At 39.1% G+C, this 16,485-nt stretch overlaps 1 protein-coding gene across 3 annotated transcripts; it reads right to left on the bottom strand.

Annotated features, from left to right (window-relative positions):
- Window positions 1-2,537: 2,537 nt before the first annotated feature.
- Window positions 2,538-15,323, bottom strand: lmnb1 (lamin B1). Of its 3 annotated transcripts, none has more exons than XM_083568279.1 (12): window positions 15,233-15,323; window positions 14,587-14,962; window positions 8,261-8,417; window positions 8,041-8,166; window positions 6,985-7,155; window positions 6,291-6,416; window positions 5,303-5,523; window positions 4,962-5,187; window positions 4,773-4,877; window positions 4,550-4,669; window positions 4,370-4,462; window positions 2,538-3,650 (listed from the first exon to the last, which is right to left on the bottom strand). In XM_083568279.1, exons 2-12 carry the CDS (start codon window positions 14,946-14,948, stop codon window positions 3,603-3,605), a joined length of 1,755 nt encoding a protein of 584 aa, XP_083424405.1. In that variant the 5' UTR covers window positions 14,949-14,962; window positions 15,233-15,323; the 3' UTR covers window positions 2,538-3,602. The 3 variants fall into 3 exon arrangements, with proteins under 3 accessions (XP_083424405.1, XP_083424406.1, XP_083424407.1); XM_083568280.1 differs by having other exon boundaries at window positions 15,238-15,289; XM_083568281.1 differs by having other exon boundaries at window positions 15,223-15,278.
- Between the last annotated feature and the right edge of the window lie 1,162 nt (window positions 15,324-16,485).

The raw sequence follows: 16,485 nt of genomic DNA, 5'->3' as shown, positions 1-16,485 counted from the left end.
CATCCATAAACCTCCTCCTTGGCCTTCCTCTTTTCCTCCTTCCTGGTGGCTCCATCCTCAGCATTCTCCTACCGATGTACCCCATGTCCAAACCATCTCAATCACACCTCCCTCACCTTGTCACCAAAACGTCCTACATGCGCCGTCCCTCTAATAAACTCGTTCTAATCCTGTCCATCGTTGTCACTCCCAACGAAAACCTCAACATCTTCAGCTCTGCTACCTCCAGCTCCACCTCCTGTCTTTGACTCAATGCCACTGTCTCTAATCCATACAACATCTCAGGTCTCACCACAGTCCTATAAACTTTCCCTTTCACTCTCACAGATACTCTTCTATCACAAAAGGCCACTATTTCATGTAAATGTTATCCAGAATCACGTTTCCTTGCAGTTACTGATAAAGAAAGGAAGCTGAAGATGAAATGAATAATAAAAATCACGTTAGTTTCTGGAATGACTAAGCTATGCATGTTGCTAATTTTGATTCATACAAGGCTAGATGACTAACATATTCTGTCATTTTCTCTTTAGACCTGTCAAATAGGCTTAAATAATAGCAGATGAAAGGAGATTTTATATAAAATGTCAGTATAAAAAATTGTCTGAAACTGCTCGTTCACTTTCGGTCGTTTTCTCCTCAGGATGCTCTTAAAGCAGAGGTTATCAGGAATACAGAGAAACTGCTATGTAAAGAAAATATATATATTTTTAATAAGACTTAATTTAATGTAAAGTGTAAAAAAAATACAAAATGTTTAATATAAGTCTTAGAATATGGATTTTTGAGGCTATAAATAGAATTGCAGCTGTGGTGGTAGAGTTATGGAGAAACTTATCAGTTTCAGTTCAATCAATTGAATAATGGGCAACAAAATTACTTTTGGAGAGTAATATAGAAAATTTAACAGATGTCTTGGGATTTCTGGGAAGAAATCATCAAATACATTAACTTTCTTAATGGATATGAACCCAGTTTCAGTTTGCTGCTTTTTCCTTCACAGAAATTCAATTATTTTACTTAGAACTTGTGCTGCACTTTTAATTATTTCCACTATCACAAAGTGGCATTACAGAAATCCAGCTGTAGATCCAGAGACAGTGGTGAATTTATATATAAAAAAAATAAGATAAAAACAACATCTGAGACTACATTAGGAAACCTTGAGAGGAACTCAAAAGGAAAACTCCTCCTCCTCCTCTGTGTGTCATTGGATAGTTGCATCATAAATAATTACTCTTCTTCAGCTGTACAGTATCAATTCAAAACAGTACCAAGTGCATTAGGTACTTGGGTACAAGTAATTATTGTGCTGAAATAAGTTCTTAAAGTTTTTACCAGGAATGCAAGTGTAAGATGTAAATCTAATATTTTAATGCTTTCGACACTACACTTCTTCATTACTTTACCTACACCATTAGGAATCTTACGAAGGGTTAATGCTTTGCTGTAAAAAGTGCAGTTTCAACTAATCATCAAGGATCGAGAATGAATTTGATCCATAATCAAAACGCAACACCAGCTCGGAAATCAGCTCTGGTTCTGTGAACCAAAAAAAAGCATGTATTGCCTTGAAATCACTAATGAGACTCTCAAGGAGACCAAATACCCTTCGTTAAACTCAGGAATGTGCCACCTGCTCAGATCAGCTGCAGTGCAATATGTCCTGTCCATTAAGAGAAGTATCGAGGGTATTCAGCTCTGTTCAGACTGCAATGTTTTGACTCTTCCCCCCCACTGGTTGACTTTTGGCCTTCATATATTTGTCCTTGAGAAGGGATCTGGCAATATAATTAATGTAAAACACATAGCACAAAGACGCTCTATAAGCTTTTAAAAGAACTCCTCTCCTGGCATTAACTAAGTTACATTCTGCGAAGTTTGTATTAAACAATCCAAACAAACATTACTTACTAGTTAAAAAAAATTAGGTAAACATGACCACTTTGTTCCAACAAGGCAATTTAGCACAACCGAGCCCATCCAAATGATGCCATTCTAAAAATCAACAAGTAAAACGTGATACTCCTGAGCAACTGCCTGGTCTTGGATCACAAGACCCTACGGTTAGTGGTGAAGAGCAACAGGATCTCAATCTTACATTATGGACAGTTGCAATATCACCAGCATCGTGGCTGAAAACTCTTCAGCCTCTCCTGCCAATGTTAGAATATTAATAATGTGACCTTGTGGTCACCTTGCTCCTGTTTTGATCAATGCAAGAATCTAAATTACTTCATCTGTTAGGCGCATCAGTTCCATATACATTGAACACTTGTTCTTGATGGATGGTATGAAAATTTCACACACAGGCTGTCGTGATGTTCTTACATAGAAAAGAAAAACTCCACCACCTACTGGTCGAACACTGCATAATTTGAGTTTTATGACTCATGAAAAAGCAGCCTGTAAAAACTATTCAAACCAGCAGTTAGATAATTATGCATCATGAATTATAAGTGACTAAATGAGAGGCTTAAAAACTCATCTTCCAAACAAAACGGGAAAAAAATAATAAAATGCAGAGCCAGAGTGGATAGAAAATACAACAATTTTTATTTTGTCTTACAAACTGTAAAGGTAAGAGCAAAAGCATGCAAGTGACAAAAAACAACCCACAAATTTTATTCAAGGTTAGGATGAAAATCATAACATAGGTATAAGACTATTCTGTTAGATAAGGACAAATGGAAATAAAATTACAAGCAATCCACCAAGGCTAATTCTGAAGAGGTAATTGGATATAAATGACAATTTCATCAAACTGCTTTCGTGTCTCTTCATAATGAGACACATTGTATAGCCAATTTTTCCAAACTGCTGGCAAAGTACAGATCAAGAACATTATGCTAACCCCCCATGTATCTCATAGACTGGTCAATTAAACATAATTGGACATGAAGTCCTCCCCCTGTATAAGTAAGCATGCTGGGATGTTCGAGAAAAAAACTAGCACAGAATATATGTTGATCAACCAAGAATCAAAAGAATCCAATGAAAGTGTTAACACTGCCACCTTGTGGTACTTCGCAGTTCAATCAGTCATTGAGTAAACACTAAACATGAGAATATTCAAAAGCCCTTTCTTCAAAATTGTATTTGAAACAGCAGTCTGATTTGTTTTATACCTTCAATATGTGAATTTAATCTACATTCCATAATACAACAACAACATGTCTGGCTAAAAACTACAAAACTAGTATAAAATTATAACTTTTCTATAAAGAGACCCTTAAAATGTTATGTTTAAAAAAAAAAAAAAAAAAAAAAAGATACACAAATAAGGTAAAAATCACAGCACCTGGAGGACTGATAGCGCAAAAGCTGCCTACTCGTCACTGAGCTTCCGGTCTCTCTACAGTCCTCCACTGATTGCTCAATTTTGGTTCATAGAAAAAAACATTTTTGAGGCATTTTTAATTAATTCACATGAAGAATAAAACATTAAAAATGTACCAAAAAAGGTTTACAAGCAATTTACCTATCTTTAAAAAAAAAAAAAAAAAACCAAGTGATACAAAAATAGTTCTGAGGTGGTTGTAGAGTTGGCAGCTGAACCTGGCTGTAGTGGAAGAGATCAGTGGTGTGTAGTGTAACTGCCCTCACATGATCGAGCAGCCTCTCTTGGCGCCCTCTCTTGGCAGTTCTCCCTGTCAGGGCATTAGGGCAAAAGATCAGTACACAGAGTAGGGCTAGAAATTCTTCAGACATAAATATATACACTAAATTAAACAATTCAACTGTAAAATGTGCATTTCCATATTTCAAAAGAAAAAAAAAAAGAAAAATCACACTAATCATGGAGTGATGGGTTTTTCCTACAAGGGGACTTTTAACAATACAGACCAGGTAAAGGCCATAAAATATAATGTACAATCTAACTTTTGCGTTTAAATTTCCTATTGGATTGTGTTTAAAAAAAAAAAAAAAAAAAAAAAAAAAAAAAAAAAAAAAAAGAAGGGGGAATTCATTTATTCATTCATGTGAGCCCTGGTAAGGGTTGTGGGTTTGGCTCCTATCCTGGGAAATCTCTCAGAAAATTACACCCTGCACAGGCCATTCATCACAGAGCACCATGTACACACTGACTCATTCACACCAACAACCATTTAGCATAACCAAATCCTACTGCAGGCAACTGGCATGTGTTTGTCAGGTGGGAAGAAACTAGAGAATGCAGAAGAAACCACACAGACACACAGGGAGAACTTCATAAAGACAGCAACATGAGCTCAGGATTGAATCAGGGGAGCCTGAAATTGTGAGGCAATAATTCTACCTAAAAGAAAGCAAAGCTGGGCAAAAAATGTCCCCATAAATCTGGCCTTGAGTAAATCATGGTTTCTTAGGTCATCAAGGTACAGCTCACCTGCTGAAGGAAGAGTTCTTCTTCAATGTCCTCCACTCCATCATCTTCCTCCACTACTGTGGCTTTGAACACTGTACACCTTACAGCGACTTCCTGCAAACAGCATGACACAGACACACGTTAATGTTACAAACAAAGAAAAAGGTGGCTAGGCAATTTTTCCAATCAATCATTTCTTACTTCTCCCTCTGGGTTGGTCAGGACCACCTTGATGTCCTCACCAGTGCCCCAGGAGCTCTGGCTCTTCCAGATGAGATCAGTGGGTGGGTTGGAGCTCACACCGGCGTTAGACGCCCAGATCTACAAACAGAATGTTACACTTAAGTTTCAGAAACAGCTCCACAGACATCATCTAGTAAAATAACTACTCCATGACTGTTAAAAGGCAGAGCCAAGCACTTACGGCAACTTTCTGTCCAGCCTTTAAGACATACTTTGGAGTGAACTTGTAGGTAGCAGAAGTTTCGCCAATAATTCTTTTCAGCTCAAAACCGACCATTGCCTGGTCCTAAAAAAGATCCCATTTATATTGCATTAGCATCACAAATGTATTTCGATTTAAACGTAATGTTTACAGAACTTGGCCTCGGACCTGATCGGAGTTGTTGTGCAGCCGGATGAACTTGCCGTCCACATCGAGCTCATCGATGCAAACGTTCCCAGTGGCAGAAGCTGAGTGAGCAATGCTGACACTGCTGCTGGCCTCGGACTCCTCCACGTCCACACGCTTTCTCTTCCCACGTGTAGTGCGAACGCTGCGGCTAGACGAGGCTCGAGACACGGTCACACGAGACGACGGGCTGGGAGACAGCTTTAATCTAAAAATCGAAGTCCGAAGATTAAAGTGTTGGAGCGTTAGTGCTTAACTTTCATGATTGTTGAAGCTCAGCCAGTAACACTAGCACCAAAGGAATAAGCACAAGCGAGTTTTACCTCTCCTCCTCGCCCTCTAGGAGCTTCCTATAGGCATTGATTTCCATGTCTAAGGCCAGTTTGACATCCAGCAGCTGTTCATACTCATCCAGCTGCTGCTGCATCTTGGCCCGGATCTCCGCGAGCTCACGCTCTTTTTCGGCTAGCATCCTACGACTCAGATCCTTCTCTTGAGCCAGAGCGGCCTCCAATTCACTGATGCGATCCTGCCAGCCTCGAGTCTGTTCACGCAGGTACAAAGTACGAGTGGATAAAGAAGTGAGCAATAAAGAATATAAATCATACCCTATGATTAGTGACCATGTTTAGCCTGCCTATAAACACATTCCTGTCCTTTTCATCTTTCATCTACCTCCCATTTTGACACTGCTCTTCTGTCCACTCTTGTGTTTATCTGCTCCTGTTCCACTCCTCCTACAGTGCAGCTGCTGCCTCTCTTTCCTGCCTAGTACAATAAACCCTACAGTGCTAAAGCACATTAGACAGACATTTTATTAACCAGGTGTCAATATAAATTGTAAAGGAGGAAGAAAATGAAGCACTTTGCAATTTTTAGCCCATTAAGTAGCACTTTGCAATTTTTTAGCCCTTCTGGCGCATGGCTTCAAAATCATTGTTTTAAAAAGTTTCGTTGAGTCACGGTTTGAAAAAAATGTTAAAACAAAAAGTCCAAAATAAATCCTCCAATACTTCAAACGCCAAACATTGAACGACAGTGTGTAATGAAAGACTTCTCACAAGACTAACAGACCTGAGAATCTGCATCAGCTGTACATTTTAAACAGGAAGTTTACTCAAGCTGCAAAAGAGTGACACTGCTGCACACTTTGCTTTGCTAGATTTCCCCCCACTGACCGTCTGTCGCACCAAACATTTCAAAATATGTCCTACAATTATAATGTAGTATAATATCAATAAAACAGAACTTCCTTTTAGGAACAGTAGGGAGGCTGTGCGCACGTGTGCGTGTTTGTTATAGAAATCCTACCTCCTTCTGCATACTGGCCAGCTGAGCTGCCAGACTTTCGACTCTCATAGCAGACTCCCTGAGCTCTTCCCGTGCCATGCTTGCTGAACTGCTGTTCATCTCTGAAGACAGACGAATGTTCTCCACCTAAAAACACAACGAGAGGCGGCTCAATACGACCAGCTTGCGGAAAACGGAGCTTGAAATTAACGCAAAGAGGAACGAAAAGTGCCTTCTAAAAGGGTGGAAGGAAGTGAAGCACTGGCACTGCAGATGAGGTGTTAAAATGAAGAAAAAAAAAAAAAAAGTAGTCAGGGGGCAAATTTAGTTCACAGTATTTACAGACGAAATAAGCTTGAACACACTTGCGCTCTCCATCGTTATTTTTATAATATGAGAGAGCATGCAAGGATGTATGCATTTTATACACAAATACAATATACACTTAACATTTAATTTTAAGAAACCAATGATTTAAATTATTTTCATAATAGGGTCAGATTTATTACATGCTTACAAATTAGGAAACGGGGGGGGGGGGGGGGGGGTGTGCAAGGTTAAAGTGGAAATGCTTCTGCCACATATTTCTGCTGCAAGCAAAAACTTTGCAACACTTAACATCCTTAATTGCGCTCAACTAAAATTTCCGAGCCACAGAGCTTGAGAAAGCCAATTAAATGTATGAGACATTATAAATTCACTACACGTTACTCACCTTTGAGAGGTAGGTCTGCTCCATCTCTTCCTTGTAGATTTTGACTTGTTCGTCATGTTGCTGTCTCATGTCGGTCAGGGCCTGGGCCAGCTTGAACTCATACTCCATCTGGCGACCGGAGTCCACTTCCACCATACGAGTCTCATGCCTGTGGCGGGTGTCCTTAATTTCCTGCGAGTGAGGTAAATAAAATGAGGGCTGTGTGCAAGTTCTCATATTTTAAGCACCATACAAAATTAAATTTAAATATACGAGTCAGGCAAGGAACAAAACCCTTGTGTATGGATATCAAACATGAATATTTATTTACCTTGTATTAGAGACCTGCCTCTTTATTTAATTAAAGCGGTGCACACAAGAGCAGACTGTAGAATCTTATTTGTTCATATTTACAAATCACTTATTCATGTTGGTGCTCGCTGCAAGTGAAACTGAAATCTCTTATTCTGAAAAATTTCAGTTTCTTTTCATTATAGGAAAAAAATCCCCAGTAGGAATTCACAAGAAATTCAAACACACGTTCTGTAGAAAGTGACTACACAAGCAAAAGAATGTGTCCCACCCATGGTCATGAACCACATCATCCACGATACAGGTTTTTTTTTTTTTTTTACGTGTTCTGATGCGTTTCATGATCGAGCCGATAAGAGCAATCATTCAGACAGCTTTATCAGGCAGCTTTCAACAATACAACACGGGGCAGTTACAATCTGTTAACGCCTTTTAATTCATTTTGTCAACGTAATCCGTCTGCACCATCGAACATGTTCAGGACCATGTGCAACCTGGCTGCTTCTACTTTACTATTCATACTTAAACTCAACAGTACATTACAAACCAATTGAATATCAAAGTGCACTAGTGTGGAATTGAAATGAATGTCATAACTTGTGATTCTTAGTTTAGGGTTAGGCACCAGCTGGGTTTTAACTGGATATGAAGAAAATTTCTAGTACATATTAAACTAGAAGTAAAATGATACAAATGTGAAAAATTAAGGAAGGAAAAAAAGCCTCCTTAAACCTTAATTCAATAAGTGGTGATTGTGCCGTTTACCTCTTCAAACATGTTTTTGCGGAAGTCAAGCTCCTCCACCAGGCTCTGGCAGCGGTTCTCCACATCCACTCTCAAAAGAGTCTCATCTCCCAGCTGCTTCTTAGCAGAGACCAGTCCTGCCTCCAGCTAAATACAGAGGTGAAAGTACCATTAGCAGGAGCTTTTTACCAAAATTACATTATTTGCTAGAAAAATTCAATATTTAAGAGGAGACGTGTACCTCCTGGATCTGGGATTGCAATTCTACTAGCATGGCCTCCAGGGCTTTCTTCTCAGAGTAGGCTGTGGCCAGATTAGCATCCTTAGTGTTCAAAGACGCCTCCAATTCCTTCAGCCGACCCTGGCAGCCGGACAGGTCAGAGTCCTTTTTTGCGTAGCTACAACCACAAACAAGCAGCATTGTCAGTACCTGAAGGCGTGGAAACAAACCAGCAAATGCACAATGGAACAGTTTCTAAGGGTAAAGGTAGATTGAAGCATCTGATCAAAAGATGAAAGTCTGTTATTAATTAATTAATAATAATTAATTATTACATATAATTAATGAATTATTAATTAAATCTCTCAATTCACGGTAATTCACTTAGATTGTGTTCATTTCCACTCAGCGAAAGCAACATTATATCAATGCCATTATGTTACTCAGACTATTTTACATGGGAATACTGAAGTCTGCCACATTGTACAGTTAAAAAAAATTTAAAATAAAAAAATTAATGCAAACATCCTTGACTCAGGTGTTCAACTACGTTTGAAAGTATTTCTAAAACAAGGCCATCTTACATATTTCAAGGGCGTTATGTGAACGAAAAGATTCACACAAACACTGTTTATACACCAAAAGGAAATGGAATTCTTAACTACATATTGGTGGCATTCCCTCCTCTGAATGGCACACATGGAACCGCACAGATTATACCATGTGACTTGGGAACGCACGCATTGTTCGGAGTCGTGTCATTTCAGTTAATCTTCTGAGCGCATGGACACCAAAAATAAATAAACAACTTTTCTGCAGGAAGGAAACAAATATGTACAAATACGGAACACACCATGGTGATAAGAAATGGGTGTTATAACAAAAACACCCTGAGCAAAGCTGATTATTTTTCAACAGCAAAGTTTTACTCCTCATAAACCGATTTCCCAATGATCCAATTCTTTTAGATAAAAAATTGGACGCATCATGGCGTCATTCCTTTTATAAGTACATTTAATGCATTAGAACAACCACAAAGCCAGTTTCTCCCACCTATTATTACGAAACAATTCTTATTAATGAGCACATTAATACAAACCAAAGATTCATCATTTGCTTATACACCTTTACCCAAACGCTAAGCAGCTGATAATTAGGGGTCACGCTCAAGAACCCAACAGTCGCAGCCAAGCAGGTAATCCAGAGCCCTAACTGCTAATGCTCCACTGTAAATGTTTGCCATGCAGCCAGCAATTGTCAAACAAAAAATACCCCCTAACCAATCAGCATTAGGAATTTAACAGTGGTGTGGTAGTCATTCCATTAACATGGGTGGTGTCTGAAGTGACAGAAGAGTGTCATTATGATGTCTGAAAATGTATGCAAGTTGTTGCACTCAATATAAACTTGACCTGGCACTTTAACAGCTCTCTGGCTACAAACATCACTGCGCAAGGAGCTCGTAAATGCCTGACTGATCACAGCAGGTTCTGAAAAATACTTGTCAAAAAGATCCAGCACATGACTGGTAATTGGTTTTACTTATGTGCATCTGTGTGTGCAAGTGTACTTATGGCATGAGCAAGAGACTATCTATCTAACTATCTATCTATACATAGGGGGTGTATATGTATATTATTTTTAACCTTATTTTTATACTATTTTATACGTTATACTTGTAATACTTTATTTTATATTCAATTTTCTTTCTATCTATCTATCTATCTATCTATCTATCTATCTATCTATCTATCTATCTATCTAGAGCATGTATGGCATGTTAGGAATGCTGAACAAAGGGCAGTTTGAAGTTCGTTAATTCAGCTCATTCTTTTCTACTCTTAAGGTGATCGGATACAGGTGACGTTGAATGACCAACGAATTTAGGTATATATTTACAGCAGAATTTAACTAAAATGCTGAATGCCTGGAGATTACCTTGCTGTAAGCTACATAACTTCACTAAATCAAATCATTTTTCAGATCACAAATGGTAATAGGTACATGGCCTTTCTACACATTCAAGGAGCAAACACGAGTGTCCAGGTCAGGCCAATCCACTCACTCTTTTGTGGCACAGAGTACAATTAGCTCGCCATGCCAAAAAGGTGCTGAGCATGATTACATTTTCTGGGCTTAGCCATGCTCACATGGAAATCCGAGAGTTGGTTACAAATGAACATAGCAAATTGTCTCCCTTTTCTCAGAACCTTTTGACCCTAAAGTGTGAAACTGCGTGTAGGATCATCCAAATGAATAAATCAGTATAAGGGAAGAAACGAAGACCCAAGGATATTCGCAATTGTTGTAACAGTGTTTATTCAAATTGCATCCACAGTGTGCTCCTTGTATTCTCTAAAAGAACAAGATCCACCTGTTATTAAATGGACACTTGGAGCAGCCTGGTAAACAGACAACCCTGAGCATTTAGTCCATATTAGTAGCAAACGCATCCTCAAGGTTCAACCTGGACAAAGGGGCACTTCTTAGTACAAACTGGGCAGCTGGCTTAGACAGCAAACCTATAAGGGCACAGGGTCTCTCAGCTGTCATGTCACTCAAAGCTCAGTGACGTAACGGCATGAAGCTGCACTCAACCATATACATCCACACACACAAAAAAAAATTAGATCACTGCTAATGTAATGTAAACAAGCGCATTTTTTTAGCATAGTAAAAGCAGATGAACAGTTCTCTGTGCATATTCCATTACGTTATAGCAGGCTCATCAAAGATGAATGACTTATTCAGATTACAAACCCTACCCCCTCTTCTAAGGAGAACGCTGCACACGAGCACATATGGGTGTTGGAAATAGAGTCCAACTTTCTTATAAACAGATGGCAAGAAAGTTCTTTTTGTTTCAGTCAATCAACTGACTTATGTTGGTTCATGCTATTCAGTCAATATACCTTCAGATTTGCCTTTTGTAGACCTCATTTTTGGAATTCTTTTCAAGACACAATTCAATTGGAATTTCCTGAACCAAGTCAAACAAAAATAGTTTCACAGGCACTTACCCAGGAGTAGCTCTTGTGTTCCACTAAAAAAAGAACAGTGGAAAAACAAGGATATATACACATACATATACCCTGTTACTTATCTGATGTAGATAATAAACCATGATTTAGCCATTAACCCTGAAGCCCAGTAAAACACACTGCAACTACATTATAAAAACTATAAGCCTGTTGAAGGTATTTTGGCTCTGGCAACCAAAAACCTGCACAGCCGACAGAATCAAAACAAATGTAAGCCCAACTGATTGAATATTGGAATAACAATGCACCCTTGTGGTATAATTGGAAATAAACAGCTAAACAAATCAAACAGTCAGAAAAACGAGACTTCAGCTATATGTAAGGATGCTACTGATGTTGCCATTGGGACCTAATTAGAATAAAACGGCTGATGCAATACTGAATTAAATGCCCGTTTTCTTTAATGGTAAAGTTTCCTATTTTATTTACATTTGGAAATGTACAACATGCTAATCCCCCCAGGACTTGGACCTGCTCTGCTACATGATTAAACCAGTAATGATTTAGGACAGTGCAAAATTGCAAATTGCACACAGCCGATTAGACATTTCAGCTTGAGTACCAAGTGTTTCCAATAAAACATTTAGCAACGGAAGTCATGAGACCATCTTAGACAAAGAGCAAGTATTCTACTTGTAGTCCACGATCACATTTCTGAATTAAAGTTAATGTTTAGAGGCTGGCATAATGAGTGGCGTTTCCTAACGGTGAAGTTGCATATGGCCTTGGCATTAGGTAAAACTTCACACAAGTTTCTCCATGACCGATTACCATTTAAACAAATGCAAACTGGCCTTCATCCTGACTGATGATTCGCTTTTGCTAAAGTAAAGTAATACAAAATGACTAGCCGCAACTCTTTAAATACATTTAATTTCAATATGCAATAACATTTCAAAATTACTAAATGAGTCAATTCACCTGTGGATTATCAGACACTGTGGAAAGCCAAAAAGTGGTGGTTCATATTTCTAAAACACCTAAAGACTAAAATCAAATCTTACGAATCTGACAATTGTTTACAAATGCATCCGCTCTCAACGTGAATTACGATGTTTAATATGTAAATGGATCGAAGCCTGAAGCTGTTGCCATTTGAATATGCTTAATATGGTACTTTGAATCTCAAATGATGATGCAGTGCTATCACGATTCAGGATGAAGCTCTACATCAAATATGGTAATTTCCGGACTATAAAGCGGACATATATAAGCAGCATCCACTGAATTTTACAAGATAAGATTTTTAACATAAATAAGCCGCACCTGTCTATAAGCCGCTGTCTACACTAATGAACTTTACACAGGCTTTAACGAGACACGTTACACACGGCGTAACGGGTGAAATATGTTGCGCTTCCTTTAGAAGCATAGCGGTATTTTGGGAATAGCCTGGCACAGCATTTTTCCGCTATTACTGCGCGTGTTCAAGACGAGGATTATGTCATTATTATCTGATGCTCATTTCTAAGTTTCTTTGACTAAGGCGTAACCCTGTTGCCAAGAAAAATTTAAAAGCACGAGTTTTGGAAACCCATCTGTGCTTATATGATTTCTGTTGTAACTGGAGCTAGCGAGCTCTCCCTTCACCCAGACTCAACGCGTTACAACGGCTTGTATCTAAACAGTAGCCGACCAAGAAAGTCATTGTTCACTGTCTTTCTCCTTCCTTTCACAACTATTTCTCTCGAGAGTTTATCTTTTGGCAAAGTCGTGCGTTTAAAAAAAAGTTTTTTCTCCCAATGCCATGCAGCTCAGAACACAGGTGAGGTGCGTTTTTTCGTTTCCGTTTGGAAATTTCATTGGTCTAATGTTATGGGGTTCAGTTTTTTGGCTTGAAGTTTGTGAAACCGGGAAAAACCCAGGAAAAATCCATAAATAAGCCGCTTTGTTGTTTAAGCCGCAGGGTTCAAAACGTAGGAAAAAGGTAGCTTATAGTCCGAAAAATACGGTAGGTAATTTTTACAATTATACATGATGCATTCAAAATAATTTAACTGGTCAGCTGCAATGATGTTATATGATTTCCACTTGTTTTGTTTTGCAATCTGTTCCCAGCTCGAAACCTAAATAGTTATGGTATACCTTCTTAAAATTCATAGTTCAGGGTACAGAATATTATGGAAGTACTCAAGTCACATTTTATTCACAAATTTATGAATATGAAAATTTATTCCAAGGTTTAACTTGGCAAATAATAAGGGGGTAAATTTCCTTGATAAAAACAAAGAAATGCTAATCATAAATACTGTGTACGATTCCTCCCCTTCCAATTGCATCACATAATATCTAAACAGCTATGTACAATTGGTTAAACAAAAAGACCATACATACACTTCAAAAACAGCACCCACAAGACCAAACAAAAATCAATGAGCATTCAGGAACCGGACATTCAGAAACTAACAGTCATCAAGACGACTCACTTCCCTCTAATTTGCAGACACTTGTATAGAATGAGTGGGATGGGACAGGGGAACAGTGTCACTACTAGAAATACCATGAGGCAGGTTTACTACTGACACTATCCAATGACTGAACACTCCACAGAGACAGGGAGATGCGAAACAAAAAGGAAGAGAGACAAACCTCGAACAAAGACACACAAGAAAAACAGTCTAGCTCTGTCCACCAGATCGCAAAGCATAAAAATAAAGCACTGATAACTGCACAGTGATTAAAAGGTTTTGGTCAGGGGTAAATAAAACATACCCCCATTTTATATTATTCTCCTTTTGCATTAAGGCCAATTAATCACTGACATCATTTGTATTATTCCTCCTCATTCAATTACACAGAAAAGCAATGCACAAGGGAAAAATCACTTTTTAAATACATTTTTAAGCAGATGATCCTTATTTTGATCAATTAGAAGGAAAAATAGTCCTATTCTTGTTTCAGTTTTCATTCCAGCAAACTGGAGGATGTAGGTCGCTCCCATCCCCCCACAGCCAGCAAAGGTGTGGCACTTGGAGAAGTCCAAACTTCAGCACGCGGATGTGTGAAATCCCGTGCACAAGTGTGTGCGGTCAAACCACACCATAAATCACAGACACTGCACTTACACTCCAAAACCCTCTCGCCATGCAAGAACCAGTGTGGACCATCAGACTACTTTCAGGTCTAATCTCCTGTCCTATCAGACTCACGCCTGGCACACCGCCGACACGCTGCGTGTGTAACCGCACGCATGCGGAGTTACAAATGGCGGGCCATTTTGAAACAATGTCGCACGGAAGCTGATTTCATTGATACAAAAGAAAATAAAAATGGACACAACAGAGAGAATATAGAAGGTTTACTCACTTCTGTTGGAGTTGTTCATGCTCGGTTCGGAGCTTTCCCAGCTCGATCTGCAGCCTGGCCCGCTCTTTGGCGGTGTCGTCCAGAGAGCGCCGCGTGTCCGCAAGCTCCGTCTCATACAGAGACCTGATGCCGGTCAGCTCTCGGCTCCTTACCTCTTCCTTTTCGGAAATCTGCAGGTGGAGCACGCTGTTCTCGGATTCTAGACTCCGGACTTTGTCGATGTAAACGGCCAGGCGGTCGTTAAGGTGGCTGAGCTCCTCTTTTTCCTGCAGCCTGGTGATCCTCGTGGGGCTCAGAGGGGTTCCCCCGCCGCTCGACCGGGTGATTCTCTGGCCGGCCGGGGTGGAAGTGGCGGTTGCCATTGTAAACTTAAAAGCTGGAATAAAAGTAAAAAACGATATAAATGATATATAACTCAGAGGATACTCCAAAATTGGTCTAAATCTTACTGTTCTGGCACCGAGTAAGAATACGTTTGTAGATGCAACCAAGTGGTCGATAAATAAAGGCCTAAATGTTGCTCAAATAATTATACAATTAACTCCAATTAACCCTAAATTGATCCTGTATTAAACACAGCACCTGGAGAACGCAAAAAACAAACGGAAAAAATATATCGATAAAAACACGGCTCACATGAATATACCTTACTTTGTGCTCCAAACGAATGAAAGAATGGGGTGGACAAACATGGCCGCTTATCAGCGTAGGGAGGGCACGTGACCCGGGCCGACCAATCACAGATCGCGGCAACGCTCGACGTTTTGAACTGACAAAATTCAAATAAAATGGAATGCAGGCTGCGATGCGACAATAATGCTGAAGATACAACACGTGGTACAGAGACCAGGAACACACACACACATTCTGATATATTGGTTATTGCTTAGCAGTTGTATTTATTATTGGTTATTAATTATTTTTTTAAAAGAAATGCACATATTTTGGTGTATTTTACACTATATATTCGGTATTTTACACCATGTTAAAATAACCATGACAAAAACAAACTGGTTTTACAGCCTGATTAAATTTGTGAAACAACGAGAACAACAATTTTGAATGATGAAATCCCATAAAATGAAAAAAATAAAAGAGACTGGACTGACATGCATGTTTGTTTGTTAACATTTTGTTTACATTTTGGCTACTGTTCAATTTTGTTCACTTTGTCTTGTTACAACAGGTTTACCGGCGGAGCTATTTTGTGTTTTGTCCTGCACTGTCTTGTGTTGTCTTGCACTGTCTTGTGTTGTCTTGCACTGTCTTGTGTTGTCTTAAACTGTCTTGTGTTGTCTTAAACTGGCTTGTGTTGTCTTGCACTGTCTTGTGTTGTCTTGCACTGTCTTGTGCTGTCTTTGCACTGTTTGCACCAGGTTGCACGCATGCACTTTATGTGGCGAGGACACTTACTAGTCCTCAGCCCTGTGTTTTTCTGTTTCTGTGATTGTTGTAGGTAGCACCAGGGTTCTGGAGGAACGTTGTTTCATTTCACCGTGTACTGCATCAGCTATATATGGATGAAATGACAATAAAAGCTTCTTGACTTGACACACAAAAATAGGCTATCTTTTGTGCACAATTTGCTGCTAAAACAATTTGTATTTACATGTACAGTATTTATTATTATAGGGACAATTTATTTGCACTAACAAATCTTTTGTACTGGTTGATGCTGCAGTGTCACATCTACATTCTCACTGTCTTATGTTGTTGTTTTTTTTTTTTTAGAATAGTAGCCATTTCTTGTTCTCTCTCACAGTTAATCTGTTTTTGTCATCACTATGTGGTCCTGCCCCCAAGCCAACATACCGATCACTCCTGGGTAATTACTACCTTCTACAGTACTCTGTGTTTACATTCGTTTCTGGTGAGTGGCTGCTATGTGCTGCTAAGTCA

The sequence above is a fragment of the Silurus aristotelis genome (assembly GCF_946808225.1).
Source record: "Silurus aristotelis genome assembly, chromosome: 18".
NCBI lineage: Eukaryota > Metazoa > Chordata > Actinopteri > Siluriformes > Siluridae > Silurus > Silurus aristotelis.
Note: the sequence above shows the minus strand (reverse complement) of the source record. Positions and strands in the feature narration are given on the sequence as shown.

Coding starts and splice junctions, on each gene's coding strand:
- lmnb1 (XM_083568279.1), bottom strand. CDS start 14,948: ATGGCAACCGCCACTTCCACCCCGGCCGGCCAGAGAATCACCCGGTCG. Junction 8,167..8,260: donor TGCAATCCCAGATCCAGGAG/GTACACGTCTCC, acceptor CTCTGTATTTAG/CTGGAGGCAGGACTGGTCTC. Junction 4,463..4,549: donor TGACCAACCCAGAGGGAGAA/GTAAGAAATGAT, acceptor TGCTGTTTGCAG/GAAGTCGCTGTAAGGTGTAC.